Source organism: Perissodus microlepis, chromosome 14, assembly GCF_051167445.1.
Source record: "Perissodus microlepis isolate ML-2025 ecotype Zambia chromosome 14, ASM5116744v1, whole genome shotgun sequence".
Classification (NCBI taxonomy): domain Eukaryota; kingdom Metazoa; phylum Chordata; class Actinopteri; order Cichliformes; family Cichlidae; genus Perissodus; species Perissodus microlepis.
The window spans coordinates 36,120,229-36,147,013 of record NC_140474.1 but is presented as its reverse complement, the minus strand read 5'-3'; the positions used below and the strand labels follow the sequence as shown (position 1 = coordinate 36,147,013).

The following is a 26,785-nucleotide window of genomic DNA, read 5'->3' as shown; positions in this document are numbered from 1 at the left end:
GCTTACGGAGATAAATTTCCAATAAAAATGTTATGAATGCAGCAGCTTATTGAGCTTAAATACTAACCTTCATAGGCTATTGTAAAAGCTCAAGGGATCGCTATTTATTCAAGTTTCAAATTCGCGTTTGTAAAATAGTTTAAAGTCAGAGTCCTCAAAAATTGCGGATAAATCACTGTACACAAGAGTTTGTAACAAATTTCAGGTGAATTTCACTCTGTACAACTACAACGGGGAAAAGGGGAAACCTTTTTATTAAAGGCACAGTTAAATAAAGTGACATATTTCACAGTACAACGACTTTATTATACACGTTTCGTTTGTTTATATATTCATTTTTTATTCATTCATTTGAATATTTTTATTTATTTTTCCCGAATAAATGTGATTTCTTTTCTTTAAATATTTTTTTAAACGGAGGGACTAACTCAGTTCATTTTAACAAAGGAAATAAGCAGACTTAATTAACGTGATGAATTTTCTTTATGGCTTTCAGTTACTCGTTGTTTATAAGGAGGCGAATTAATGATCAAAAAACACGTTACATATTACAATAATTCAATAATTAAAATACTTATGATTAGAAACTGCGAAACTAAATGAGAATTATTATTTTTAAAAATCTGATAATTATAGGAAACTTATTCTGAATCACTCCGCGTCGCCTGCGTGACCCTGGGAGTCAAGGTGACGAGGATGACGTGTAGCGCGGCAGGTATAAAAGCAGAAGCCAACGTTCGAATTTGGTTTTCACATGAGAGTGCGAGCAGGAGGTCTGTTTAATAGCGCTGTGAAAACCTGTTTGTTTCCAAAGTTTTAAAGCTAGTGTTTGAAACGAGGATTCAAACACCCCAAAAATGAGCTCCGGTGGAGTACGGCGTGAGCGGTACCTGCTCTCCATTGGTGTCACCCGTATTCTCGATGAGCGCTATGGTAAAGCTTAGTAAGCTAATAAGTATAATAGAATATTTAAGCAAACAAATACACCTTAGACTGGCCTTTTATTACTTTAAAGTGAGGAAGATTTCATGAGTGTGAGCATTTCAGGTGAAATATGTCAAACTTTAGAAACTGCAATTTTGGGCAATTTTGGTTTGAAAAATGCTAAAAAAACAAAAACAAGCACTCAATTTAATGCACGCGCCATGGAAACGACGTCACTCATTAGAACCTGCGGGAGGCTGACGTCTGACGTCAGTGCGGTCATCCTGGAGTCCTGTTTTTGTATGTGGAGGGTTTGAGTTTACATGTTTTAGCAACTGGCCCTGAATTAGACGATAAAGTTAATAAATTACGAATCTGTATAGAAGCATGATGGAGCTGTGAGAGTTCACAGAGGCAGTCGTTGCGTTTATAAAGCTGGGAAATTTTGAGGGAGGTTAGGGAGTCCTCGGAGATGTGGCCAAAATTTGATCTTGCACGCATTATGTGCAAAATCAGTTATAGCTACTGATGCTGAATCAAGTATATCATATTTATGTGAGTGCATTGTGTATTGCCGTGTCTGTACAGGTGTCCAGATGTATGTTATGTGCTCGGTGAGAAATCGAAACTGTGTGCATGCAATAAGCAAGTTGGAGGTTTCTCACCTGACTTTAGCTGTTTTATTTTCAACAGACTGATGCTTAAATAAAATAAGAATAAGTGCTGAACATGAATTCATTATTAAACATCACTGAAACTCTATGCAGCCTTACTGACAATGTGTCCATAATTCACAAATATTATGGATGACATTCATTTATCATGAAATGTTAAAGTAGTAGTAAAGTTATTCTTTACTATGAGTTGTACATTTTTAATTTACATGCAGCTAAAATGTGAATTTGCAAATGAATTCTATCATCAGGACATTTTTACTGTCTGAACATGCTAACAAGCAGAGTTTGGTGCTGTGATCGTTGGTTTAAAACATGAAATTTAGTCATTTACAGTGCAAAACCATTTTTCTCACCTTCTACCAATCTTAAGGCTTTCATAAAGAGTGAGTTCTGCTGCGGGCCTCTCATTGCCTGTGTGTAGAAATAGCATATGATGATATAAAGCCATGTTTTGACATTTAAATCCGTAATTTGTCTGATTATGTCACAATTAACACAGATGATCTTTTTGTTTTCGCGTAGCTGAGCTGGTGAGTCCTGTCAGCGTACGCCAGATGTTCATCACTAACCTGAGGAACCGTCCTTTGAGCCCCAGCCATGTGGACTCTATGAAAAATCTGGTCCTCTCGTTAAACCATAACCTGGTTACGGGGACGAAGGCGTTTCCTTATATTGCCTTCAGGGGATTCTTTAACAAACTGCTGCTGACGACACCTTTCACCCATGTGCCAGAGAGTCAGTTGGAGAACACCACTCCATCTCCTCCTACCAACTCACCAGCTGGTTTAATTGTGCCGCCTGCAGGGTCCCACCTCCATTCACGGTTGCTCACACCTCTGCTTCCAGAGAAGGCAGATCTTTCTGTCCTGAAGGCAGATCAGAGGAACTGCGTCTGCACCCTGGATGTCGACGGCGACACCATCACCAGAGTCATTTCCACTGTGTATTGCACAGAGGAAAGGGAAATGAGAAATCGATGGAGAGTTACGGACTGCACCTCTGACGGCAGAGTAATCGTGTCGGTGCTCTGCCAGTTTCTGAAGAGGTTTACACAGGGTGCAAAGAGGAAGCCTGCAGAGGAGGAGAGCAGCAGCCGGAGCCCCACTCCACCAAGGAAACGTCTCCGGCTGTGATCAGTAATGAAGCCTTTCCTGGACATATGGCATATGGATGTTACATATGGATGTTTCCTCGTGCTTTGGAGCAAACTTTCTAACTCCTCATGTCTGCGCTGTGTCTGGAAAGGCTGGAAACACCTCTCCATCTTACACAGAGACCATCATGATGCGGCTAGTCTGAGGAGTTATTTCTGTACATATGTATATAGTTTTTTTTATTATTGAGATACACAGGTCAGCGTTTTCAGTGCGTCTTGCACTTTTCTTTATTTCTTGGTGCTGGCCTGTGTGTTTGATATGACTGCAAGGAATACAAGACTGACTTTATTATATAATCTGCGTAAAATGAACCAATAATCCATGAAGACAGTGCAAAGTGTAAATTATCGTCTGCTGCATCTCAGACTTTGGCGAGAATGAACAATGTGGTAAGTAAGAAGTAATGTTCTGTCTCTAAAATGATGTCCCAAAATATTAGAAAACATCTAGTCCAGCCTAGAAGTAATAAATGCATGAAGTAGTTTTTCAGCGTCACTCTGAGACAGGATATTTCTTATTTCAGAGATATTACGCAAAGATTAGAATTGGAAGAAATCAGTTCTAGATATTTGTTTAATATGTGCATTGAAGGACATATCCTGGTCAATAATGACTCCAGGGTTCCTCACAGTGTTACTGGAGGCCAAGGTAATGCCATCCAGAGTAAGAATCTGGTTAGATACCATATTTCTAAGATTCTCAGGGCCGAGTACAATAACCTCAGTTTGATCTGAATTTAGAAGCAGAAAATTAGCGGCCATCCAGGTCTTTATGTCTTTAAGACATTCCTGCAGTTTAACTAATTGGTGTGTGTTACCTGGCTTCATGGATAAATAAAGTTGGGTGTCCTCTGCATAGCAGTGAAAATGTATACTATGCCTTCTGATGATACTGCATTTAAATTGTAAACAGAATTGGTCCTAGCACATCCATAATTAACCTTAGATAAATATGATACAAACCACTGCAGAAATCAATACCTACAGGATGCTCTAATTGCTTTAATAAAATATTACGGTCAAAAGTATTGAACGTTGCACTGAGGCCATGAGAAGATGATGTGTAACCTTCACTAAAGCTGTTTCTGTGCTGTGATGAGATCTGAAATCTGACTGAAACTGTTCAAATAAGCCATTCCTCTGAAAATTATCTGTTAGCTTTTTAAAAATTATTTTTTCAAGAATTTTTGAGATAAAAGGAAGGTTGGCGATTCGCCTCTAACTAGGTAGGACAGCAGGGTCAAGAGATGGCTTTTTAAATCAGTGTTTGTTTTTTTTGTGTGACTATGTACAGAACAGAAGTCTGAACAGACCAACGACCTGCCAGAGAAATCCTCCTCCAAGCGCTCCGCTTCTCCATCCGTGGAGCTGCAGCTCAACGCTGGCCGGCTGCAGCTTGACGGTCTTCCTCCGGGGGCCGGAGCTGCAGGCCCTGGTCTACGAGTGGCCCAGGTACGACTATTGGACCGCAGAACCAGCAGCAGGCCAAGCAGCCGACCTGGGACTCCAAATTCCAACACTTCATCCACCCCAACCCCCTCAGAGGAGCAGAACGATGGAGAGGAGGAGGCAGCAGAGCCTGAGGATGAAGTTCAGGGTGCAGAGCTCGAGAGTTCTACAGTTTCTGCTCCGACCCTGCGACTCCTCAAGAGACTCTTTCAGCTCCTAATAGCGGCTGCTATGGAGAGAAACCCCACTCAGTTTCAGCTGGATTCAGGATGTCATCGCTCTCCAGTGCAGTATCATGCGACACCTATCCATCAAACAGAAGGCCTCATCAACAGAGTGGCACTTCGAGAAGCAAATACACAATCAAGTGGAACATCAGAGGACATGAAAAAGGCTGAGCTACAGAACAGACTGAAGCCTTGGAAAACGCCATCAGCTTCTGCCTCTGGACTGGTGAACCACATAGGAACAGAAACGGTTAAGAAGGAACCCGAGAGCACTGTAAATGCATGTGCTCAACAGAACTGCCCCATTGCCCCCACGATATGGCCCCACAGTGGCCAACAGAACCACAGGAGCCAGACAGAGCCCCAGGAGGAGTGTGTGAGCACCGATGAAAAGCCCTCCTTCTCAATCACCAGCAGTTCCTTCACAGATGCACCATCTAGAGGCAGCCAGGAGCACGACACAGTAAAGTTTGGATCAGCACCTACTCCAGGTACACATCATCAGAAATGTCAAAGCTGCAGTCTAAATGTATCACTTTATACAGCTAATAATAATAATAATGATAATAATAGTAATAATATACTCAAGTAATCATTACGTTACTCTCTCCTCATTATACATGTAACGGGGGCCATGGTGTGCATGAGAGAACATTTAATTTGAGGCTATAGCAACATTATTTTACATATTTAAATTAATATAAATACATTTTTAACTTCAAGAAATTGTGTTAATAGTCATGCTGTTAGGCTGAATTATTATTAGTATTAACATCTCCACTTTCATAACGTCTGTTTTGCATTAAAGCACAGAGAAGGCCTCAGAACTGAGAATGGTTATATGCTCACCTTTCTTCACTGCAGGCACTACATGCTTGTTTGAAGTCTTACACACATTCACTCGCACACTTTAACACACATGCATTCACACGCGTGCACACTGACCAACTCTGCTTCATGCAGGAGATGCAATACTGTCAGAACTCTTTTTTCCCCCTTATAATGTAAGAAAGAGCTCCAAGCAGATGGGAAGAAGGCCTTTTTATTTCATGCCTCAGTCTAGGATGGATGGGATGCATAGCTTATTTTATTTGGCAGATCACTTAAAATTGTGATGCTGTTATTTCTACTTTTAATAATTTATCAGTTTTTTGTCTTTAGGAAAATGTTTCTTCAAGAAAGTGGAAATGTGATTGTGATATGGGATGTAAATACAGTGAAAGACTTGAGCTCTTTTGGCAGATACTGTGTATTGTTAAACTATCAAAACAAGCATTTTCTAAAGTGGAAACAAATGAAAAGTTCATTTTAAAAGACCTGAGTTTTCTCTCTTTTGAATGTTTACTGTTGCTATTAATTGAATACTCACTGCTGACATAATCGATGGTGCTAACAGTTTTCTTGCATATTTTGTATCGTGCAGCCCCATTTACCAAAAGGATACATGGCCATTTAAGAGAACATTTTATTTTCAGTTACTGAGTTATGAAGAAAAAAAAGTTATTCAGATACAACTTGCTTTGCCTTCTATCTCAGTAATAGTTCCTGTGCACTTTTTTCCTTTATAGTAAAATATCAAAAACTGTCTTTTTTCTGGTCCTTCTTTTATCTCATCTCATCAATTTGTCTCTTTTTCCTCTCCTGTCCCTCAGACATAAAGGCTGCTCCTGCACTGACGGACTCACTGCTGCCCAACACACTGTCCTCCATCACCAACCTGTCCAGCTGCATGAAGGATGGAAAAGAGGAGGATGGGGGTGAGTTTGTCACTCTGCGGCCACATGTGACAGTTTAAGAGCCTTCGTATTGCTGTGTTCTGCTATGAAGCACACGAAGATGTAATTAGCTTCTAGCGGCATTAACTGGGAAAAAAGTGGACATTGGTGTGGTCAGAAATGACTTCTGATAACAGTGCTTCTGTCAGTTTGCTGTAACTCTTCATGCAGTACACACACCAGTAAGATGTGCTGTTGATTTTTATTGGGATCCTTGACTCCCAAAAACCCAAACACACTCATGATAGTTAAAGGAGATGAAATAATGTTGCAACAAGTTCTCGTGACTCTTTGAAGTGTGTTAAATGAAGTCATTTTGTAGAATTTTTGCAAGTGTATCACTTTGTGCATCAACCAGTTGGAGTGACTTTTTAGACACTGAAACACTTACACAGCTGGGCCGTCATATTCAATGTCAGTTTGTCTCTTTTTCCTCTCCTGTCCCTCAGACATAAAGGCTGCTCCTGCACTGACGGACTCACTGCTGCCCAACACACTGCCCTCCATCACCAACCTGTCCAGCTGCATGAAGGATGGAAAAGAGGAGGATGGGGGTGAGTTTGTCACTCTGCGGCCACATGTGACAGTTTAAGAGCCTTCGTATTGCTGTGTTCTGCTATGAAGCACACGAAGATGTAATTAGCTTCTAGCGGTTGTGTGTGTTTGTGTTTTTGTGCACATCGATCGAGCTGGACAAACTGGATGCAGAGATGATCAAGCTCTTGGCCCATCAGAGGATCCAGCAGCTCTTTGCTCCCAAAGTGCCCAGTACTCAACCTCCCCCCACCACCAGCACTACCCCAAAAACCTCAGCACCCCACCCAAACAGTAAGACACCTTTGCACTACAGTTTAGTCTGTTTACTTGTCAAGAAGTCAGTTTTTCTGCTGTTTGATTGCTGTTTTGTTCTAATTATTAAAACCTACACTCTCGTCCTTCCAGGTCAGAAAAGGTGCAAGCCAGAGCGGTCTTTTACCCTCTGACAGGAAGAGGAGCAGCTGTCAGCATGTGCTATAGGACGTTACACATAGGATCAGGTAGGACATTCAGTCGCTGTGACTTTGACCCTGCTGCATTCTGTGCCCTGGCTCTGAGCCACTCTTAGGTTTCACCTTTGATGGGGAAAGGTTCACGTAGGAGAACAGTATTAAAGCTGGTCTCACGTAGTTTTTTGAAATCATACCAGTTCACCAAACTGCAGTTAATCATGTTTGATTTAGGTTATATTCTTGCCTTGTGACTAAAGTTTAGTAAGACCGAAGTAGAACATAGGTAGGGCCCCATCATACCTGCTGTGTGGTGCCTGGCAAATGTCACCGTACAGCAAAGTTGATGTTACATGTTGTAAGCTGTCATCTCTGCTGGTCATGCACTTCTCCATTTTTATAATCTGGTGTGTTGTTGCACTGCTGCTGCAGCTGGGTTAAAGTCTGTTTTTAATGGCATCCTAACATCATATCAGTACAGAAGTTTAGAGATTCACAGGTTTCACAGAGGGAGATGTTGGAACTTGGCAAAAACTTTAAAATTCCTTGGCTTCCAACTTTGACTTCTTCTCCTTCTATACCAGCGCTGATTTGGAGGACGGGCAACACCTATTGTTCAGAAGAATACTGCAGCACGTACATGCACCGTAACAGCTAGCATGAATGGATATAGCTGTGTGATGGTATTACTGGTGACACGCAAAGCTGCCAACACAGCAGGTGTACCAGGGCCCTTAGTTTGATCTGTTAGCTTTTTAAAAATGATTTTTTTCAAGAATTTTTGAGATGAAAGGAAGATTAGAGATTCATCTATAATTTGCTAAGACAGCCGGGTCAAGTGATGGCTTTTTAAATCAGTGTTTGGGTTTTGTTTGCGAATATGTACAGAAAAGAGAACAGAAGTCTGAACAGACCAACGGCCTGCCAGAGAAATCCTCCTCCAAGCGCTCTGCTTCTCCAGCCATGAAACTGGAGCTCAACGCTGGCGTGCTGCGGCTTGACGGTCTTCCTCCGGGGGCCGGAGCTGCAGGCCCTGGTCTACGAGTGGCCCAGGTACAACTGTTGGACCGCAGAACCAGCAGCAGGCCAAGCAGCCGACCTGGGACTCCAAATTCCAACACTTCATCCACCCCAACCCCCTCAGAGGAGCAGAACGATGGAGAGGAGGAGGCAGCAGAGCCTGAGGATGAAGTTCAGGGTGCAGAGCTCGAGAGTTCTACAGTTTCTGCTCCGACACCGCGACTCCTCAAGAGGCCCTTTCAGCTCCTAATAGCAGCTGCTATGGAGAGAAACCCCACTCAGTTTCAGCTGCCGAGTGAGCTCACGTGCACCACTGCACTACCAGGTCAGTCAGTCATAATGACTACCAAAATATGATTTCTTTCAGCACCCTAAGTTTAAAATACCTCTTTATATATGCAGTTTAGACTGTTTCTTCAATGTTGCTCTTTTGTTTGGATTTCTAGGCAGCAGTAAACGGAGGAAAAAAGAAGAGCTGCTTGGAAAGCCCTTCAGGAGGCCTCAGCATGAACTGGATCCCAATGGTCTAGTCCCTTTGCCAGTCAAAATCTGCTTTTCATGCAACAGGTCAGCAGTTCTGGAGCACAGTGCAAAGAAGTAGACGAAGCCCCGAAGCAATGACAGCAGGTACTAATTCTATTTATTTGGTCTCTCAGGAGTTGCAGGTTGGCTCCGCTGATCCAGTGCGATTACTGTCCCCTCCTGTTCCACATGGACTGTCTGGACCCTCCACTCACAGCTTTACCTGCCGGCAAATGGATGTGTCCAAACCATGTCGAGCACTTAGTAGTAAGATGCACTGTGCTGATTCTAAGCTAAAGCTGCTTTCCCTTTCCTTTTATTGATGTAAATTTTTATTGATATATTTTTGTTTGCTATGCAGCTGAATCAGAGGAGCCTCAGCCTGTCCAGCCGCTGTCAGCTCTTCGATCAGTTCCAGGACAGGATGTCCCAGCACGCAGTTAAGTTGGACTTCCTGCGTAGAGTACATCGACAAAATGCTCCCAACCGGCGCACCACTCACCAGCGCAACAAGAAAACCATCAAGGTAGACGTGCGTCTCAGTGTGACGGTGCAGTGTGTTGGATTTCATATAATCCTTTTTTCTTGGCCACTGGAACACAGGTGGAGATCTAGGAAATTAATGGCTTTAATAATATATCTGTTACACTAAGACAGTAATACCTAGATACTGACATTCTGTCTTTTTTCCAGCTTCTGAAATTTAAGCAGTTGTGCACTTGTATATGAAGTGATGCTATTTTTAGACACATCTGAACATACTGGTTAATTTGCTAGAAAGTGTTAAATTGTCTCTAACAGTCAGTGTTTTTATTCAGGTGCCAGATGCCATCAAGTCCCAGTACCAGAATCCTCCGCCCATGCTGCTTCCTGCAGGGGTGCGCCAGCTGGAGCTGGTTTGTAGTGGGATTCCTGACCATCAGCCCACAAAGCATTTCACCACAGAGGCTGAGCAGCAGGAGGTAGGCACAAGAGAAACCAGCAGCTGCCTAACATGTTCTTTAAGTCAGATTGTAATGATAGTTCCCTGAAACAGGCTTTTGTGTGCTACAATCTGTGTCATCTGATGTAATAGGATGTGAGATTAATAGAAGAGCAGCGTAACCTCCTAAGACCCAAACTCTTTCATGGCATGCATTTTTAATTTCTCTTTGCTATTTGGGCTGATTGGGACCTGATGAATGTAAAACCAAAGAATTGTCAGATTTTATTTTTTACCTGATGTTTGTTTCTGAGAAAAATGAGATCCACATATGAGGACATTCGATTTAAATTTCAATAGAACAGTGGCAGTATAACGTCCTCGCATGTGGAAATCAGGCCTTTGTAGAGCAAAATTTTGTATTTTGGTCTAGCCAACCCAAAATGTGATGTTCACATATGTGGACACCAGGTCCTAGCAGGTTAAGGATGATTGATTGCTTTCCTTTTCATTTTGGATGATTGGATGAGAGTTTGGACAAGAAGTTTTTAGAGAGTTTGATTTTTGGTGTAGATGAGTGAAACACTGACACATCCTGTGTACTGTGTTTATCAGAAAGTAACAGAAAATTCAGTTTCAGAAGTTCTGAAAGCTGAACCAACTGCTTCACGGCACTTTGCAACAGTTGCATTAGAAAGTCTGTTTTTTTCACAGACTGTAGAGCTTTGAGTAATTAATTGAAAATTGCAGCAAAAGATCAATTCTGGTATCTGTTTGTTTGTGTGATATAAATGAATCCTTGATGAAGGGGAGGGCCTCTCAACAGAACTGCTGGTTGCTTCTTTATAAAAACATACATGTGTTGTGTTGAACAGTGGCTTCAGGATGTCATCGCTCTCCAGTGCAGTATCATGCGACACCTATCCATCAAACAGAAGGCCTCATCAACAGAGTGGCACTTTGAGCAGAAAGCAAATACACAATCAAGTGGAACATCAGAGGACATGAAAACTCAGGCCTCATTAGAAAGGACTTCTTCCCCTGACCCCTGCTCTAAAGCTTGCAGTACACCCAGTGACTCCCAGGGGGCCTCTCTTTCCAAGGACAGCCCATCAGGGCTAGTTCTTTGCAAATGCACCGTGACACCATGTCAGAACTGTAGGAAACCTAATGGGCCTCTGGAATTGGTTCAGCCTCCCAGAGCCAATGGACCTGTAGACTGTAACAGTGCCTCAGATTCCTGCAGGCAGGCTGAGCTACAGAACAGACTGAAGCCTGGGAAAACGCCATCAGCTTCTGCCTCTGGACTGGTGAACCACATAGGAACAGAAACGGTTAAGAAGGAACCCGAGAGCACTGTAAATGCATGTGCTCAACAGAACTGCCCCACTGCCCCCACGATATGGCCCCACAGTGGCCAACAGAACCACAGGAGCCAGACAGAGCCCCAGGAGGAGTGTGTGAGCACCGATGAAAAGCCCTCCTTCTCAATCACCAGCAGTTCCTTCACAGATGCACCATCTAGAGGCAGCCAGGAGCACGACACAGTAAAGTTTGGATCAGCACCTACTCCAGGTACACATCATCAGAAATGTCAAAGCTGCAGTCTTAATGTATCACTTTATACAGCTAATAGTAATAATAATGATACTAATAGTAATAATATACTCAAGTAATCATTACGTTACTCTCTCCTCATTATACATGTAACGGGGGCCATGGTGTGCATGAGAGAACATTTAATTTGAGGCTACAGCAACATTATTTTACATATTTAAATTAATATAAATACATTTTTAACTTTAAGAAATTGTGTTAATAGTCATGCTGTTAGGCTGAATTATTATTAGTATTAACATCTCCACTTTCATAACGTCTGTTTTGCATTAAAGCACAGAGAAGGCCTCAGAACTGAGAATGGTTATATGCTCACCTTTCTTCACTGCAGGCACTACATGCTTGTTTGAAGTCTTACACACATTCACTCGCACACTTTAACACACATGCATTCACACGCGTGCACACTGACCAACTCTGCTTCATCCAGGAGATGCAATACTGTCAGAACTCTTTTTTCCCCCTTATAATGTAAGAAAGAGCTCCAAGCAGATGGGAAGAAGGCCTTTTTATTTCATGCCTCAGTCTAGGATGGATGGGATGCATAGCTTATTTTATTTGGCAGATCACTTAAAATTGTGATTCTGTTATTTCTACTTTTAATAATTTATCAGTTTTTTGTCTTTAGGAAAATGTTTCTTCAAGAAAGTGGAAATGTGATTGTGATATGGGATGTAAATACAGTGAAAGACTTGAGCTCTTTTGGCAGATACTGTGTATTGTTAAACTATCAAAACAAGCATTTTCTAAAGTGGAAACAAATGAAAAGTTCATTTTAAAAGACCTGAGTTTTCTCTCTTTTGAATGTTTACTGTTGCTATTAATTGAATACTCACTGCTGACATAATCGATGGTGCTAACAGTTTTCTTGCATATTTTGTATCGTGCAGCCCCATTTACCAAAAGGATACATGGCCATTTAAGAGAACATTTTATTTTCAGTTACTGAGTTATGAAGAAAAAAAAGTTATTCAGATACAACTTGCTTTGCCTTCTATCTCAGTAATAGTTCCTGTGCACTTTTTTCCTTTATAGTAAAATATCAAAAACTGTCTTTTTTCTGGTCCTTCTTTTATCTCATCTCATCAGTTTGTCTCTTTTTTCCTCTCCTGTCCCTCAGACATAAAGGCTGCTCCTGCACTGACGGACTCACTGCTGCCCAACACACTGTCCTCCATCACCAACCTGTCCAGCTGCATGAAGGATGGAAAAGAGGAGGATGGGGGTGAGTTTGTCACTCTGTGGCCACATGTGACAGTTTAAGAGCCTTCGTATTGCTGTGTTCTGCTATGAAGCACACGAAGATGTAATTAGCTTCTAGCGGTTGTGTGTGTTTGTGTTTTTGTGCACATCGATCGAGCTGGACAAACTGGATGCAGAGATGATCAAGCTCTTGGCCCATCAGAGGATCCAGCAGCTCTTTGCTCCCAAAGTGCCCAGTACTCAACCTCCCCCCACCACCAGCACTACCCCAAAAACCTCAGCACCCCACCCAAACAGTAAGACACCTTTGCACTACAGTTTAGTCTGTTTACTTGTCAAGAAGTCAGTTTTTCTGCTGTTTGATTGCTGTTTTGTTCTAATTATTAAAACCTACACTCTCCTCCTTCCAGGTCAGAAAAGGTGCAAGCCGGAGCGGTCTTTTACCCTCTGACAGGAAGAGGAGCAGCTGTCAGCATGTGCTATAGGACGTTACACATAGGATCAGGTAGGACATTCAGTCGCTGTGACTTTGACCCTGCTGCATTCTGTGCCCTGGCTCTGAGCCACTCTTAGGTTTCACCTTTGATGGGGAAAGGTTCACGTAGGAGAACAGTATTAAAGCTGGTCTCACGTAGTTTTTTGAAATCATACCAGTTCACCAAACTGCAGTTAATCATGTTTGATTTAGGTTATATTCTTGCCTTGTGACTAAAGTTTAGTAAGACCGAAGTAGAACATAGGTAGGGCCCCATCATACCTGCTGTGTGGTGCCTGGCAAATGTCACCGTACAGCAAAGTTGATGTTACATGTTGTAAGCTGTCATCTCTGCTGGTCATGCACTTCTCCATTTTTATAATCTGGTGTGTTGTTGCACTGCTGCTGCAGCTGGGTTAAAGTCTGTTTTTAATGGCATCCTAACATCATATCAGTACAGAAGTTTAGAGATTCACAGGTTTCACAGAGGGAGATGTTGAAACTTGGCAGAAACTTTAAAATTCCTTGGCTTCCAACTTTGACTTCTTCTCCTTCTATACCAGCGCTGATTTGGAGGACGGGCAACACCTATTGTTCAGAAGAATACTGCAGCACGTACATGCACCGTAACAGCTAGCATGAATGGATATAGCTGTGTGATGGTATTACTGGTGACACGCAAAGCTGCCAACACAGCAGGTGTACCAGGGCCCTTAGTTTGATCTGTTAGCTTTTTAAAAATGATTTTTTTTAAGAATTTTTGAGATGAAAGGAAGATTAGAGATTCATCTATAATTTGCTAAGACAGCCGGGTCAAGAGATGGCTTTTTAAATCAGTGTTTGGGTTTTGTTTGCGAATATGTACAGAAAAGAGAACAGAAGTCTGAACAGACCAACGGCCTGCCAGAGAAATCCTCCTCCAAGCGCTCTGCTTCTCCAGCCATGAAACTGGAGCTCAACGCTGGCGTGCTGCGGCTTGACGGTCTTCCTCCGGGGGCCGGAGCTGCAGGCCCTGGTCTACGAGTGGCCCAGGTACGACTATTGGACCGCAGAACCAGCAGCAGGCCAAGCAGCCGACCTGGGACTCCAAATTCCAACACTTCATCCACCCCAACCCCCTCAGAGGAGCAGAACGATGGAGAGGAGGAGGCAGCAGAGCCTGAGGATGAAGTTCAGGGTGCAGAGCTCGAGAGTTCTACAGTTTCTGCTCCGACACCGCGACTCCTCAAGAGGCCCTTTCAGCTCCTAATAGCAGCTGCTATGGAGAGAAACCCCACTCAGTTTCAGCTGCCGAGTGAGCTCACGTGCACCACTGCACTACCAGGTCAGTCAGTCATAATGACTACCAAAATATGATTTCTTTCAGCACCCTAAGTTTAAAATACCTCTTTATATATGCAGTTTAGACTGTTTCTTCAATGTTGCTCTTTTGTTTGGATTTCTAGGCAGCAGTAAACGGAGGAAAAAAGAAGAGCTGCTTGGAAAGCCCTTCAGGAGGCCTCAGCATGAACTGGATCCCAATGGTCTAGTCCCTTTGCCAGTCAAAATCTGCTTTTCATGCAACAGGTCAGCAGTTCTGGAGCACAGTGCAAAGAAGTAGACGAAGCCCCGAAGCAATGACAGCAGGTACTAATTCTATTTATTTGGTCTCTCAGGAGTTGCAGGTTGGCTCCGCTGATCCAGTGCGATTACTGTCCCCTCCTGTTCCACATGGACTGTCTGGACCCTCCACTCACAGCTTTACCTGCCGGCAAATGGATGTGTCCAAACCATGTCGAGCACTTAGTAGTAAGATGCACTGTGCTGATTCTAAGCTAAAGCTGCTTTCCCTTTCCTTTTATTGATGTAAATTTTTATTGATATATTTTTGTTTGCTATGCAGCTGAATCAGAGGAGCCTCAGCCTGTCCAGCCGCTGTCAGCTCTTCGATCAGTTCCAGGACAGGTTGTCCCAGCACGCAGTTAAGTTGGACTTCCTGCGTAGAGTACATCGACAAAATGCTCCCAACCGGCGCACCACTCACCAGCGCAACAAGAAAACCATCAAGGTAGACGTGCGTCTCAGTGTGACGGTGCAGTGTGTTGGATTTCATATAATCCTTTTTTCTTGGCCACTGGAACACAGGTGGAGATCTAGGAAATTAATGGCTTTAATAATATATCTGTTACACTAAGACAGTAATACCTAGATACTGACATTCTGTCTTTTTTCCAGCTTCTGAAATTTAAGCAGTTGTGCACTTGTATATGAAGTGATGCTATTTTTAGACACATCTGAACATACTGGTTAATTTGCTAGAAAGTGTTAAATTGTCTCTAACAGTCAGTGTTTTTATTCAGGTGCCAGATGCCATCAAGTCCCAGTACCAGAATCCTCCGCCCATGCTGCTTCCTGCAGGGGTGCGCCAGCTGGAGCTGGTTTGTAGTGGCATTCCTGACCATCAGCCCACAAAGCATTTCACCACAGAGGCTGAGCAGCAGGAGGTAGGCACAAGAGAAACCAGCAGCTGCCTAACATGTTCTTTAAGTCAGATTGTAATGATAGTTCCCTGAAACAGGCTTTTGTGTGCTACAATCTGTGTCATCTGATGTAATAGGATGTGAGATTAATAGAAGAGCAGCGTAACCTCCTAAGACCCAAACTCTTTCATGGCATGCATTTTTAATTTCTCTTTGCTATTTGGGCTGATTGGGACCTGATGAATGTAAAACCAAAGAATTGTCAGATTTTATTTTTTACCTGATGTTTGTTTCTGAGAAAAATGAGATCCACATATGAGGACATTCGATTTAAATTTCAATAGAACAGTGGCAGTATAACGTCCTCGCATGTGGAAATCAGGCCTTTGTAGAGCAAAATTTAGTATTTTGGTCTAGCCAACCCAAAATGTGATGTTCACATATGTGGACACCAGGTCCTAGCAGGTTAAGGATGATTGATTGCTTTCCTTTTCATTTTGGATGATTGGATGAGAGTTTGGACAAGAAGTTTTTAGAGAGTTTGATTTTTGGTGTAGATGAGTGAAACACTGACACATCCTGTGTACTGTGTTTATCAGAAAGTAACAGAAAATTCAGTTTCAGAAGTTCTGAAAGCTGAACCAACTGCTTCACGGCACTTTGCAACAGTTGCATTAGAAAGTCTGTTTTTTTCACAGACTGTAGAGCTTTGAGTAATTAATTGAAAATTGCAGCAAAAGATAAATTCTGGTATCTGTTTGTTTGTGTGATATAAATGAATCTTTGATGAAGGGGAGGGCCTCTCAACAGAACTGCTGGTTGCTTCTTTATAAAAACATACATGTGTTGTGTTGAACAGTGGCTTCAGGATGTCATCGCTCTCCAGTGCAGTATCATGCGACACCTATCCATCAAACAGAAGGCCTCATCAACAGAGTGGCACTTTGAGCAGAAAGCAAATACACAATCAAGTGGAACATCAGAGGACATGAAAACTCAGGCCTCATTAGAAAGGACTTCTTCCCCTGACCCCTGCTCTAAAGCTTGCAGTACACCCAGTGACTCCCAGGGGGCCTCTCTTTCCAAGGACAGCCCATCAGGGCTAGTTCTTTGCAAATGCACCGTGACACCATGTCAGAACTGTAGGAAACCTAATGGGCCTCTGGAATTGGTTCAGCCTCCCAGAGCCAATGGACCTGTAGACTGTAACAGTGCCTCAGATTCCTGCAGGCAGGCTGAGCTACAGAACAGACTGAAGCCTGGGAAAACGCCATCAGCTTCTGCCTCTGGACTGGTGAACCACATAGGAACAGAAACGGTTAAGAAGGAACCCGAGAGCACTGTAAATGCATGTGCCCAACAGAACTGCCCCACTGCCCCCACGATATGGCCCCACAGTGGCCAACAGAACCACAGGAGCCAGACAGAGCCCCAGGAGGAGTGTGTGAGCACCGATGAAAAGCCCTCCTTCTCAATCACCAGCAGTTCCTTCACAGATGCACCATCTAGAGGCAGCCAGGAGCACGACACAGTAAAGTTTGGATCAGCACCTACTCCAGGTACACATCATCAGAAATGTCAAAGCTGCAGTCTAAATGTATCACTTTATACAGCTAATAATAATAATAATGATAATAATAGTAATAATATACTCAAGTAATCATTACGTTACTCTCTCCTCATTATACATGTAACGGGGGCCATGGTGTGCATGAGGGAACATTTAATTTGAGGCTATAGCAACATTATTTTACATATTTAAATTAATATAAATACATTTTTAACTCTCTCTCCTTCTAGTCCCTGTCAGTACTCTTGCTGCAGCATTTTGGATTAGCTGAAGGCTTTTCAGTGAGTTTTTTGGACATCCTGATAATAATGAATTACAGTAGTCCAGCCTGGAAGTAATAAATGCATGAACTAGTTTTTCAGCGTCACTCTGAGACAGGATATTTCTAATTTTAGAGATGTTGCGCAAATGGAAGAAAGCAGTCTTACATATTTGTTTAATATGTGCGTTGAAGGACATGTCCTGGTCAAAAATGACTCCAAGGTTCCTCACAGCGTTACTGGAGGCCAAGGTAATGCCATCCAGAGTATGAATCTGGTTAGATACCATATTTCTAAGATTTTCAGGGCCGAGTACAATAACCTCAGTTTTATCTGAATTAAGAAGCAGAAAGTTAGCGGCCATCCAGGTCTTTATGTCTTTAAGACATTCCTGCAGTTTAACTAATTGGTGTGTGTTATCTGGCTTCATGGACAGATAGAGCTGGGTGTCATCTGCATAGCAGTGAAAATGTATGCTATGTCTTCTAATGATGCTGCCTAAGGGAAGCATGTATAATGTAAACAGAATTGGTCCTAGCACTGAACCCTGTGGAACTCCATAATTAACCTCAGTGTGTGAAGAGGACTCTCCATTTACATGCACAAATTGGAGTCTATTAGATAGATATGATACAAACCACTGCAGCACAGTACCTGTAATACCTACAGCATGTTCTAATCGCTCTAATAGGATATTATGGTCGACAGTATCGAACGCTGCACTGAGGTCTAGCAGGACAAGCACAGAGATGAGTCCACTGTCAGAGGCCATAAGAAGATCATTTGTAACCTTCACTAAAGCTGTTTCTGTGCTGTGATGAGCTCTGAAACCTGACTGAAACTCTTCAAATAAACCATTCCTCTGCAGATGATCTGTTAGCTGTTTGACAACTACTCTTTCAAGGATTTTTGATATGAAAGGAAGGTTGGAGATTGGCCTATAATTAGCTAAGACTGCTGGGTCTAGAGATGCTTTTTGAGTAAAGGTTTAACCACAGCCAGCTTGAAGGCCTGTGGTACATAGCCGATTATTAGAGATAGGTTGATCATATTTAAGATCGAAGAATTAATTAATGGCAGGACTTCTTTGAGCAGTTTTGTAGGAATGGGGTCTAAAAGACACGTTGATGGTTTGGAGGAAGTAATTATTGAAGTTAACTCAGAAAGATCAATTGGAGAAAAAGAGTCTAACTTAACATCAATGGTACTAAGAGTAGCTGTAGATAATATTACATCTGTGGGATGATTACTGGTAATTTTTTCTCTAATGATAAAAATTTTATTTGTGAAGAAGTTCATGAAGTCATTACTAGTTAACGTTAAAGGGATGGTTGGCTCAACAGAGCTGTGACTGTTCGTCAGCCTGGCTACAGTGCTGAAGAGAAACCTGGGGTTGTTCTTATTTTCTTCAATCAGTGATGAATAGTAAGATGTTCTGGCTTTGCGGAGGGCTTTCTTATAAAGCAGCAAACTATTTCTCCAGGCTAAATGATGATCCTCTAAATTTGTGACACGCCATTTCCTCTCCAGATTACGAGTCATCTGCTTTAGGGTACGTGTTTGAGAATTATACCACGGAGTCAGGTACTTCTGATTAGAGACCTTAGTTTTCACTGGAGCTACAGTATCCAGAGTCGTACGTAGTGAGGAGGTGAAATTATTAACAAGATAATCAACCTCTGTTGGGGTAGCGTTCAGATAGCTGCTCTGCTCTGTGTTGGTACAGGGCATTGAAGATGATAACAGTGGGTGGATTATATTCTTAAACTTAGTTACAGCGCTTTCAGAAAGACATCTACTTTGATAAAGTCTACTCTCCACCGCTGTGTAATCAATTATTGTAAATGTAAATGTTATCAGGAAATGATCAGACAGGAGAGGGTTTTCAGGAAACACTGTTAAATGTTCAGTTTCTATGCCATATGTTAAAACAAGATCTAGAGTGTGATTAAAGTGGTGGGTGGGTTCTTTTACATTTTGAGAGAAGCCAATTGAGTCTAATAACAGACTAAATGCCATGTTGAGGCTGTCATTTTTAGCATCTACATGGATGTTAAAATCACCCACAATAATTATTTTATTTGAGCTCAGAACTAAATTAGATATAAAGTCTGAGAAATCAGACAGAAACTCTGTGTAAGGCCCAGGTGGACGATAGATGATAACAAGTAAGACTGGTTTCTGAGTTTCACAGCTGGGGTGGACAATGTTAAGCATCAGGCTTTCAAATGAATTAAAAGTCTGTCTTGGTCTTTCATTAATTAATAGGCTGGTGTGAAAAATTGCTGCCACACCGCCCCCTCGGCCTGTGCTTCGAGGTTTCTGGTAGTTAGAATGACTCGGGGGTGTTGATTCATTTAAACTAACATAATCATCCTGCTGCAACCAGGTTTCTGTAAGGCAGAGTAAATCAATTTGTTGATCAATTATTAAGTCATGTACTAACAGAGGCTTGGAGGAGAGAGACCTAATATTTAATAATCCACATTTCACTGTTTTACTCTTTGGTTCAGATGTGGATACTGTATTGTTCTTTCTTTTTGATTGTTTATGTTTAAGTTGTTTGTTGCTGGTTTTTAGTTTGTTTTTTGTCTTTTTGGAAGCTGACACAGTCTCTATGGAGATGGTTTTTTGGGGGGGTAGCAGGAGGAGAGAAGCTGCAGAGAGGCGTGTAAGACTGCAACTCGGCTTCCTGGGAGAAAAGAGGAGGATGGGGGTGAGTTTGTCACTCTGTGGCCACATGTGACAGTTTAAGAGCCTTCGTATTGCTGTGTTCTGCTATGAAGCACACGAAGATGTAATTAGCTTCTAGCGGCATTAACTGGGAAAAAAGTGGACATTGGTGTGGTCAGAAATGACTTCTGATAACAGTGCTTCTGTCAGTTTGCTGTAACTCTTCATGCAGTAGACACACCAGTAAGATGTGCTGTTGATTTTTATTGGGATCCTTGACTCCCAAAAACCCAAACACACTCATGATAGTTAAAGGAGATGAAATAATGTTGCAACAAGTTCTCGTGACTCTTTGAAGTGTGTTAAATGAAGTCATTTTGTAGAATTTTTGCAAGTGTATCACTTTGTGCATCAACCAGTTGGAGTGACTTTTTAGACACTGAAACACTTACACAGCTGGGCCGTCATATTCAATGTCAGTTTGTCTCTTTTTTCCTCTCCTGTCCCTCAGACATAAAGGCTGCTCCTGCACTGACGGACTCACTGCTGCCCAACACACTGTCCTCCATCACCAACCTGTCCAGCTGCATGAAGGATGGAAAAGAGGAGGATGGGGGTGAGTTTGTCACTCTGTGGCCACATGTGACAGTTTAAGAGCCTTCGTATTGCTGTGTTCTGCTATGAAGCACACGAAGATGTAATTAGCTTCTAGCGGTTGTGTGTGTTTGTGTTTTTGTGCACATCGATCGAGCTGGACAAACTGGATGCAGAGATGATCAAGCTCTTGGCCCATCAGAGGATCCAGCAGCTCTTTGCTCCCAAAGTGCCCAGTACTCAACCTCCCCCCACCACCAGCACTACCCCAAAAACCTCAGCACCCCACCCAAACAGTAAGACACCTTTGCACTACAGTTTAGTCTGTTTACTTGTCAAGAAGTCAGTTTTTCTGCTGTTTGATTGCTGTTTTGTTCTAATTATTAAAACCTACACTCTTGTCCTTCCAGGTCAGAAAAGGTGCAAGCCAGAGCGGTCTTTTACCCTCTGACAGGAAGAGGAGCAGCTGTCAGCATGTGCTATAGGACGTTACACATAGGATCAGGTAGGACATTCAGTCGCTGTGACTTTGACCCTGCTGCATTCTGTGCCCTGGCTCTGAGCCACTCTTAGGTTTCACCTTTGATGGGGAAAGGTTCACGTAGGAGAACAGTATTAAAGCTGGTCTCACGTAGTTTTTTGAAATCATACCAGTTCACCAAACTGCAGTTAATCATGTTTGATTTAGGTTATATTCTTGCCTTGTGACTAAAGTTTAGTAAGACCGAAGTAGAACATAGGTAGGGCCCCATCATACCTGCTGTGTGGTGCCTGGCAAATGTCACCGTACAGCAAAGTTGATGTTACATGTTGTAAGCTGTCATCTCTGCTGGTCATGCACTTCTCCATTTTTATAATCTGGTGTGTTGTTGCACTGCTGCTGCAGCTGGGTTAAAGTCTGTTTTTAATGGCATCCTAACATCATATCAGTACAGAAGTTTAGAGATTCACAGGTTTCACAGAGGGAGATGTTGAAACTTGGCAGAAACTTTAAAATTCCTTGGCTTCCAACTTTGACTTCTTCTCCTTCTATACCAGCGCTGATTTGGAGGACGGGCAACACCTATTGTTCAGAAGAATACTGCAGCACGTACATGCACCGTAACAGCTAGCATGAATGGATATAGCTGTGTGATGGTATTACTGGTGACACGCAAAGCTGCCAACACAGCAGGTGTACCAGGGCCCCTGGTTTGGTGTCTTGGCTCTGAGCTAATCACTCTTACAGATATAAAAATGGGAAGTGAAGCAAAAGCAGTGTGTGGAAAAACTAACAACACCCCATCATTCATCAGCTTGCAGAACCACCAGACAGATTTGCTGATGTGCTTGGAGTCATTGCACTGCCTGATCCTTGGTGACTTTTTTTGGACTTTAGCTCCTGGGAATATTTTGCAGCTGTCTTGCATGTTTTCCACTTGAATAGTGAATAATCTTTCTCATGGTAGAATTATGAGCGTGTTTGGGACTGGCTTCATGCAACTTCAGATACTGACATGCAGCACTCATTTATTCTTTAAGACATCTTTCCTCTTTGGCATTATGTTGACACACACCAGAATGCTTCTGAGTTTATAGAGGTGGTCACTCATGCTGATAATCAGTTAATCAGTTGTGTTTGATTAGCAGTATGTACCTGCTACTTGTCATCTTTATTTCTATGGAAGCAACAATGGTTTGCTTAGTGTTTCATACACTTTTAACCATGACTGTACTTCTGCACGACAGGCAGCAGTACACGACAGAGTATAATATAATAATATACGGAGCCTGTACTAGCTCCCAATCTCTGCATCATTAGTCAGGTTGAGTGATAGTTGATACCGTCATCTTTAAATCGGAGTATTTTAAGCAAGTTGTCTGTGAAAGTAAGTTCTTAGACCTGTGAGGGTCACAACAGGACCATGTGGAATAGAAACTACTGAACAAAAACACAATATGTCACATTGGAGTGCAGGTCATTAAAATACATTTTGACACGTCAATATTGCAGAAAAAAAATCCATGTTGCAAATCTGTATTCTTTGTGTTGTGGGAAAGGGTGTTTAAGTCTTTAACTGTTTCTCTAAGGTGCTGACATGGATGTGTGCCTTACAAACTACGGTCACTGCAACTACGTATCGGGGAAACATGCCTGTATTTTCTATGATGAGGTGAGGCCGTTAAACTACATCACTCTGCAGAGCACTCCTGTGGTTGTTAGTGACCAAGATGTAAATTGTGTGTGTGTGTTTGTCGTCCTTCAGAATACCAAGCATTATGAGCTTCTGAACTATAGCGAGCATGGCACCACAGTGGATAATGTCCTGTACTCATGCGATTTCTCTGAGAAGACCTCACCATGTCCACCCGGTGGCCTGGTAGCCAAAGTCCAAGGAATCATTCGTAAGTACATCTCCGTCATCTGTTTGGATTGGCTTGAAGGAACCCAGGTCTGTGTGCCCAGTTTGACTTGGACTGCTGATGAGGTCGTCACTCATAGATTTTGTATGAACCTTTTATGAATATCCATCCATCTTCTTCCACTTAGCCACTCATCTGTATGTGTTCTGGTTAAAATAGTTAAAATTTTATTTGTGAAGAAATCATAACATCATTGCTTCTGTAAATTAAAGGAATACTTTAATTTATACTCTAATACTGAAAAGAATCATTTTTAGTTTGGCTAGAATTTCAGGAAGTGTAGCCCCCCATGTGCTTAATGTCAGTGTCCTGTTTGTTACACTGACACTGCTCCTGCAGTATTGGTCAGCTTTTAGTGTTCTTCATCCAAATTGTGGTCAAGGTCACATTTGTCATTCTTAATGGGTACATGTAATTAGTTTATGCAGTGCAGTGAACCAATGACAAGAAAACTTATCACCTTCTTGCTGTAATTCATACCTTACAGTAGCCTATGAGATGTGCTGAGCTATGCGTGCTTATTTTTAAGTGAATAATATTAGCTTAATATAAAACTAAAATAAATAAGTGAACATCATCATTAGCTGTCTTCAGTCAGCCCATGTTCTTGGACTGCAGCTGCTGGCTCTTGTTCTGCTCTGAGTCCCAGTGAGCTCATTGTATTCTCATTGTTGGAGAACTGCACACGAACCAGTTCTCCGTCTGTTGTAGGTTCTGGTTAGAGTGCCAGCTTGAAGTGCAGGGAACAAAACAAACCATGAGTTTGGTGTTGGAGTTCATCTCCATCCATAATGGCGATCTAGCCAGCGAGCCTGCTGGTAGAGAAAACACCAAATGGGAAAGAACGGGTTGTCTTATTATTATCAGTTGCAATTTCAAAGTAAAAGTAAGGATGTAGTAAACGTATAGTACAGTGGTAAACTTGGTGCATGTGGCATTGTAGCAATGAGAAAGGTAAATAAATAAAGTGCTAAAATGAGCAGTCAGATATACTTGTTCTGTGGCAGACCACGTTATGTAAAATCTGAATGTTGCTGGTATCACATAAAGCTTCCAGTCTTAATCTGTTATTAAAGATCATTTGGACAGATGTTTAATTAGTAAAGAGCTGCAGTGTGAAACAGCATTAAATCAGATTTCTCTGAAACTGTTTATAGATGATGAGTGTAAAACATGTTTGCCAGAGTTCAGCTTTCCACATGATTTTAGTCTCATTTTCAAAACAAAGTGTTCATTTTTTATTTTGTGGATAAAATGTAATCAGTGAAATCTTTTCATGGTTGCATCGTCTCCACATTAATGGAGTTTACTGTGACACTAGTCTGTACAGACGTCTTTCTCAGACCTGCTGCATTTCTTCTTTGCGTAGGTCGCAGTAAGAAACGGGAAGAGGACGAGGGAGCCAACTCCATGGTGGGGTTGCTGCCAGTAGGAGGAGTGATGAGTAGCCAATGTCAGGGTGGTGCTGAGCCGTCTTGTAGCTGCAAAGCGAGTAGCTCCAGTCTAATTGGAGGCAGCGGGGCGGGCTGGGAGGGCACGGCCCTGCTCCACCATGGCAGCTACATCAAACTGGGCTGCCTCCAATTTGTCTTTAGCATCACTGAGTTTGCCAGTAAGCAGCCCAAAGAGGAGCAGGCCACTACACCTGCTGCCAGTTGCACAAGCACCAACACCAGCAGCAGCAGTGTCATCAGCACCACCCTCACCACCACCTCTAACACCTCCACACCACCACCACCCAGCACTGCCACAACAAGCGGCTTTTCCAACCAGGATGAGGCTGACTCTGAGACTGTACCTCCCCACCAAGTGCCCGTACTGCGTTCTAACTCTGTTCCATAATCCGCACAGGAAGCCCCGCCCTCCCTCTTATGTTGCACCTTCTGTGTCACGATGAAGGGAAAGCTGCACAGCTGGTTGGTCAACAGGGAAAAGTTCTTTTTTCTTTGTTTGTTTTAATGGTTTATATCTTTGCATGAACTTGAAGTATTATTGACAATCTCTTTTTTTCTTTTTTCTTTTAAATGACTGACGTAACCGTTAGGACCGTTAGGACTTTGAGCAAACATTACTTCCTTGCGCTCAATCTTTGTTTTTGCCAGTATATTAGTTATGTATGGTGTAACCTTTTTGTCAGTCAGCCCATTTAGCACAAACATTTTTTGTTTTTTTTCCTTTGTATTCAATTCCATACATTCTAATTTCTTTTGCTGCTTTTGCACCACAGGTAGCTATATATGTATGAAAACATACATGCTTATACACTATAACATGTATATATAATGTAAATACATTTTAATTCAGTGCCTCTCGATTGGAGAAACATTGGATTTCATGTAGATTTGCCATTTTTTGGTTTTTAACTGTACAGCTCATTGAATTTGTGATACTGTGTCGAGTACCAGACGTTTTGTGATAAAACTTGTTCTTAGTCTGTACTTTCCGCTGTAGTCCATCTGTAAATACCGTATAGTTTTAGCATTCATTTTAACATCTTGTGCTGCTGTGTATATAAGCACTCTTTGTTTGTAGCTGCTTGTCTGTTCAAATCTGTAAATACAGAAAGATTTTCTAAGAACAAACTCAGTGTTTATGCCTGTTATTTTCAGCCTTTGAGCACTACTTTGAGCTCTAGTTTGGTTTTCACTTTCTGAGACAGCAAGTTCAGTACTGATAGGGGTGGATCTACAGGGGTGGCATTGGGTGGGCATGTGCCACCCTAAAATAATCTTTGCCACACCCTAGTTGTTTGCATATGACATGTTGTTTATTAAAATAAGCTAGCATTAACACTTTGAGCCTAGCTGCAATTAACGTTGAATATAAATTCTAAAAAATGAATATATTGCATAGCGTTACCCTCCCTCCCCTATTCGAAAATGGTTCAGCCCTGCTTTATTTCTTGTTGTCGGTAGCAACCAATGCCTATGATTGGGCAGAGCACATTTGGAATCAAGAGTTTATCAATGAGGTCGACGCGGACCTGGTCATCATACTGTTCATTCAGAATGCTGGTGGGCTCGGCTTGTTTCAGGACAACAAAAAAAGAAGTAAAAATGGACAAAGTGATGACGTGCTCCATGAAAAGCAGACCGTGGGTTGGAACAGAAATAATCAGAGATGTGTTTTGTTATAATTTCTGTACCTCATGGTTGTTTAATTCAAAAATACAGGAAGCAGCAACAGATGCAAATACAGTTATTAAGGTGTCACACATTAGGGCTTTCACAAAGTTGGTGCATTAACTGTTTAGAAATGACAGCCATTTTCAGAGTCTCGAAAATAACTGGACACCCTGATATGATTTTAAATAAAATGATCATTTTTACATCTTTGATGAAAATCTTTGGCAGTTGGTGACTGACTGAGGTGTAGATGCTCGGTCGGACCTTTACTGCAGCAACTGTCCGTTTGTTTGTTGGTCTCTCTGCCTTCAGTTTTGTCTTTGGTACAGTTATGTGCAAAGTAATAGCAGTGTGTTTAAAACAACAGAGGAAAAGTTCCATGTTCTTAATAGCATTTATTTCCATATATACAAAGGCACTGGGAGCCGTGCATATTCAATCCCAAATGGAAACATGAACAATTTTTTCATATTTTTTTCTTTACTGAAAATGAAGAAAAAGAATATTAGGGTGTTCACAAAATCAGCAGTATCTGCATTTGCATTAACAAACGGGAATATTTACAGTATAAACTGAAAATGAAATGTGGATTTTGCTTTTCTTTTAACCTGTTAAACCCCAAAGGGTTTTCTGAGCTTCCTGCTCGAAAATGAAATGCCCAAAATTAATTCAGTATTTCTCTGCAATTACAAACTCTGTGTATACAATCTTGCTATACACAGATTTTCAAAAATAAAGCTAATGTGAC

General features: G+C 42.0%; 3 protein-coding genes across 5 annotated transcripts; all 3 read left to right on the top strand.

The window, feature by feature from the left end:
* Positions 1 to 628: 628 nt before the first annotated feature.
* LOC146374339 (uncharacterized) lies at positions 629 to 7,038 on the top strand. Of its 2 annotated transcripts, XM_084950806.1 has the most exons (4): positions 2,737 to 3,147; positions 4,052 to 4,924; positions 6,086 to 6,190; positions 6,658 to 7,038. In XM_084950806.1, the coding sequence occupies exons 2-4, from the start codon at positions 4,438 to 4,440 to the stop codon at positions 6,798 to 6,800; spliced, it is 735 nt and encodes a 244-aa protein (XP_084806932.1). In that variant the 5' UTR covers positions 2,737 to 3,147; positions 4,052 to 4,437; the 3' UTR covers positions 6,801 to 7,038. The 2 variants fall into 2 exon arrangements, 1 of the variants encoding a protein (XP_084806932.1); XR_014802209.1 differs by lacking the exons at positions 6,086 to 6,190; positions 6,658 to 7,038 and adding an exon at positions 629 to 933 and having other exon boundaries at positions 2,124 to 3,147; positions 4,052 to 4,427.
* Positions 6,868 to 12,911, top strand: LOC146374338 (PHD finger protein 12-like). Of its 2 annotated transcripts, XR_014802208.1 has the most exons (10): positions 6,868 to 7,036; positions 7,151 to 7,245; positions 8,083 to 8,539; positions 8,661 to 8,781; positions 8,871 to 9,003; positions 9,098 to 9,262; positions 9,555 to 9,698; positions 10,534 to 11,233; positions 12,396 to 12,774; positions 12,889 to 12,911. XR_014802208.1 is itself a non-coding variant. In XM_084950804.1 (9 exons), exons 3-9 carry the CDS (start codon positions 8,158 to 8,160, stop codon positions 12,536 to 12,538), a joined length of 1,788 nt encoding a protein of 595 aa, XP_084806930.1. In that variant the 5' UTR covers positions 6,868 to 7,036; positions 7,151 to 7,245; positions 8,083 to 8,157; the 3' UTR covers positions 12,539 to 12,776. The 2 variants fall into 2 exon arrangements, 1 of the variants encoding a protein (XP_084806930.1); XM_084950804.1 differs by lacking the exon at positions 12,889 to 12,911 and having other exon boundaries at positions 12,396 to 12,776.
* Positions 12,912 to 13,591: 680 nt separating this feature from the next.
* LOC146374337 (PHD finger protein 12-like) lies at positions 13,592 to 25,505 on the top strand. The gene is made up of 13 exons (XM_084950173.1): positions 13,592 to 13,615; positions 13,821 to 14,277; positions 14,399 to 14,519; positions 14,609 to 14,741; positions 14,836 to 15,000; positions 15,293 to 15,436; positions 16,272 to 16,971; positions 20,427 to 20,539; positions 20,667 to 20,805; positions 20,925 to 21,014; positions 22,580 to 22,662; positions 22,756 to 22,894; positions 24,282 to 25,505. Exons 1-13 carry the CDS (start codon positions 13,592 to 13,594, stop codon positions 24,752 to 24,754), a joined length of 2,781 nt encoding a protein of 926 aa, XP_084806299.1. The 3' UTR covers positions 24,755 to 25,505.
* Positions 25,506 to 26,785: the final 1,280 nt, after the last annotated feature.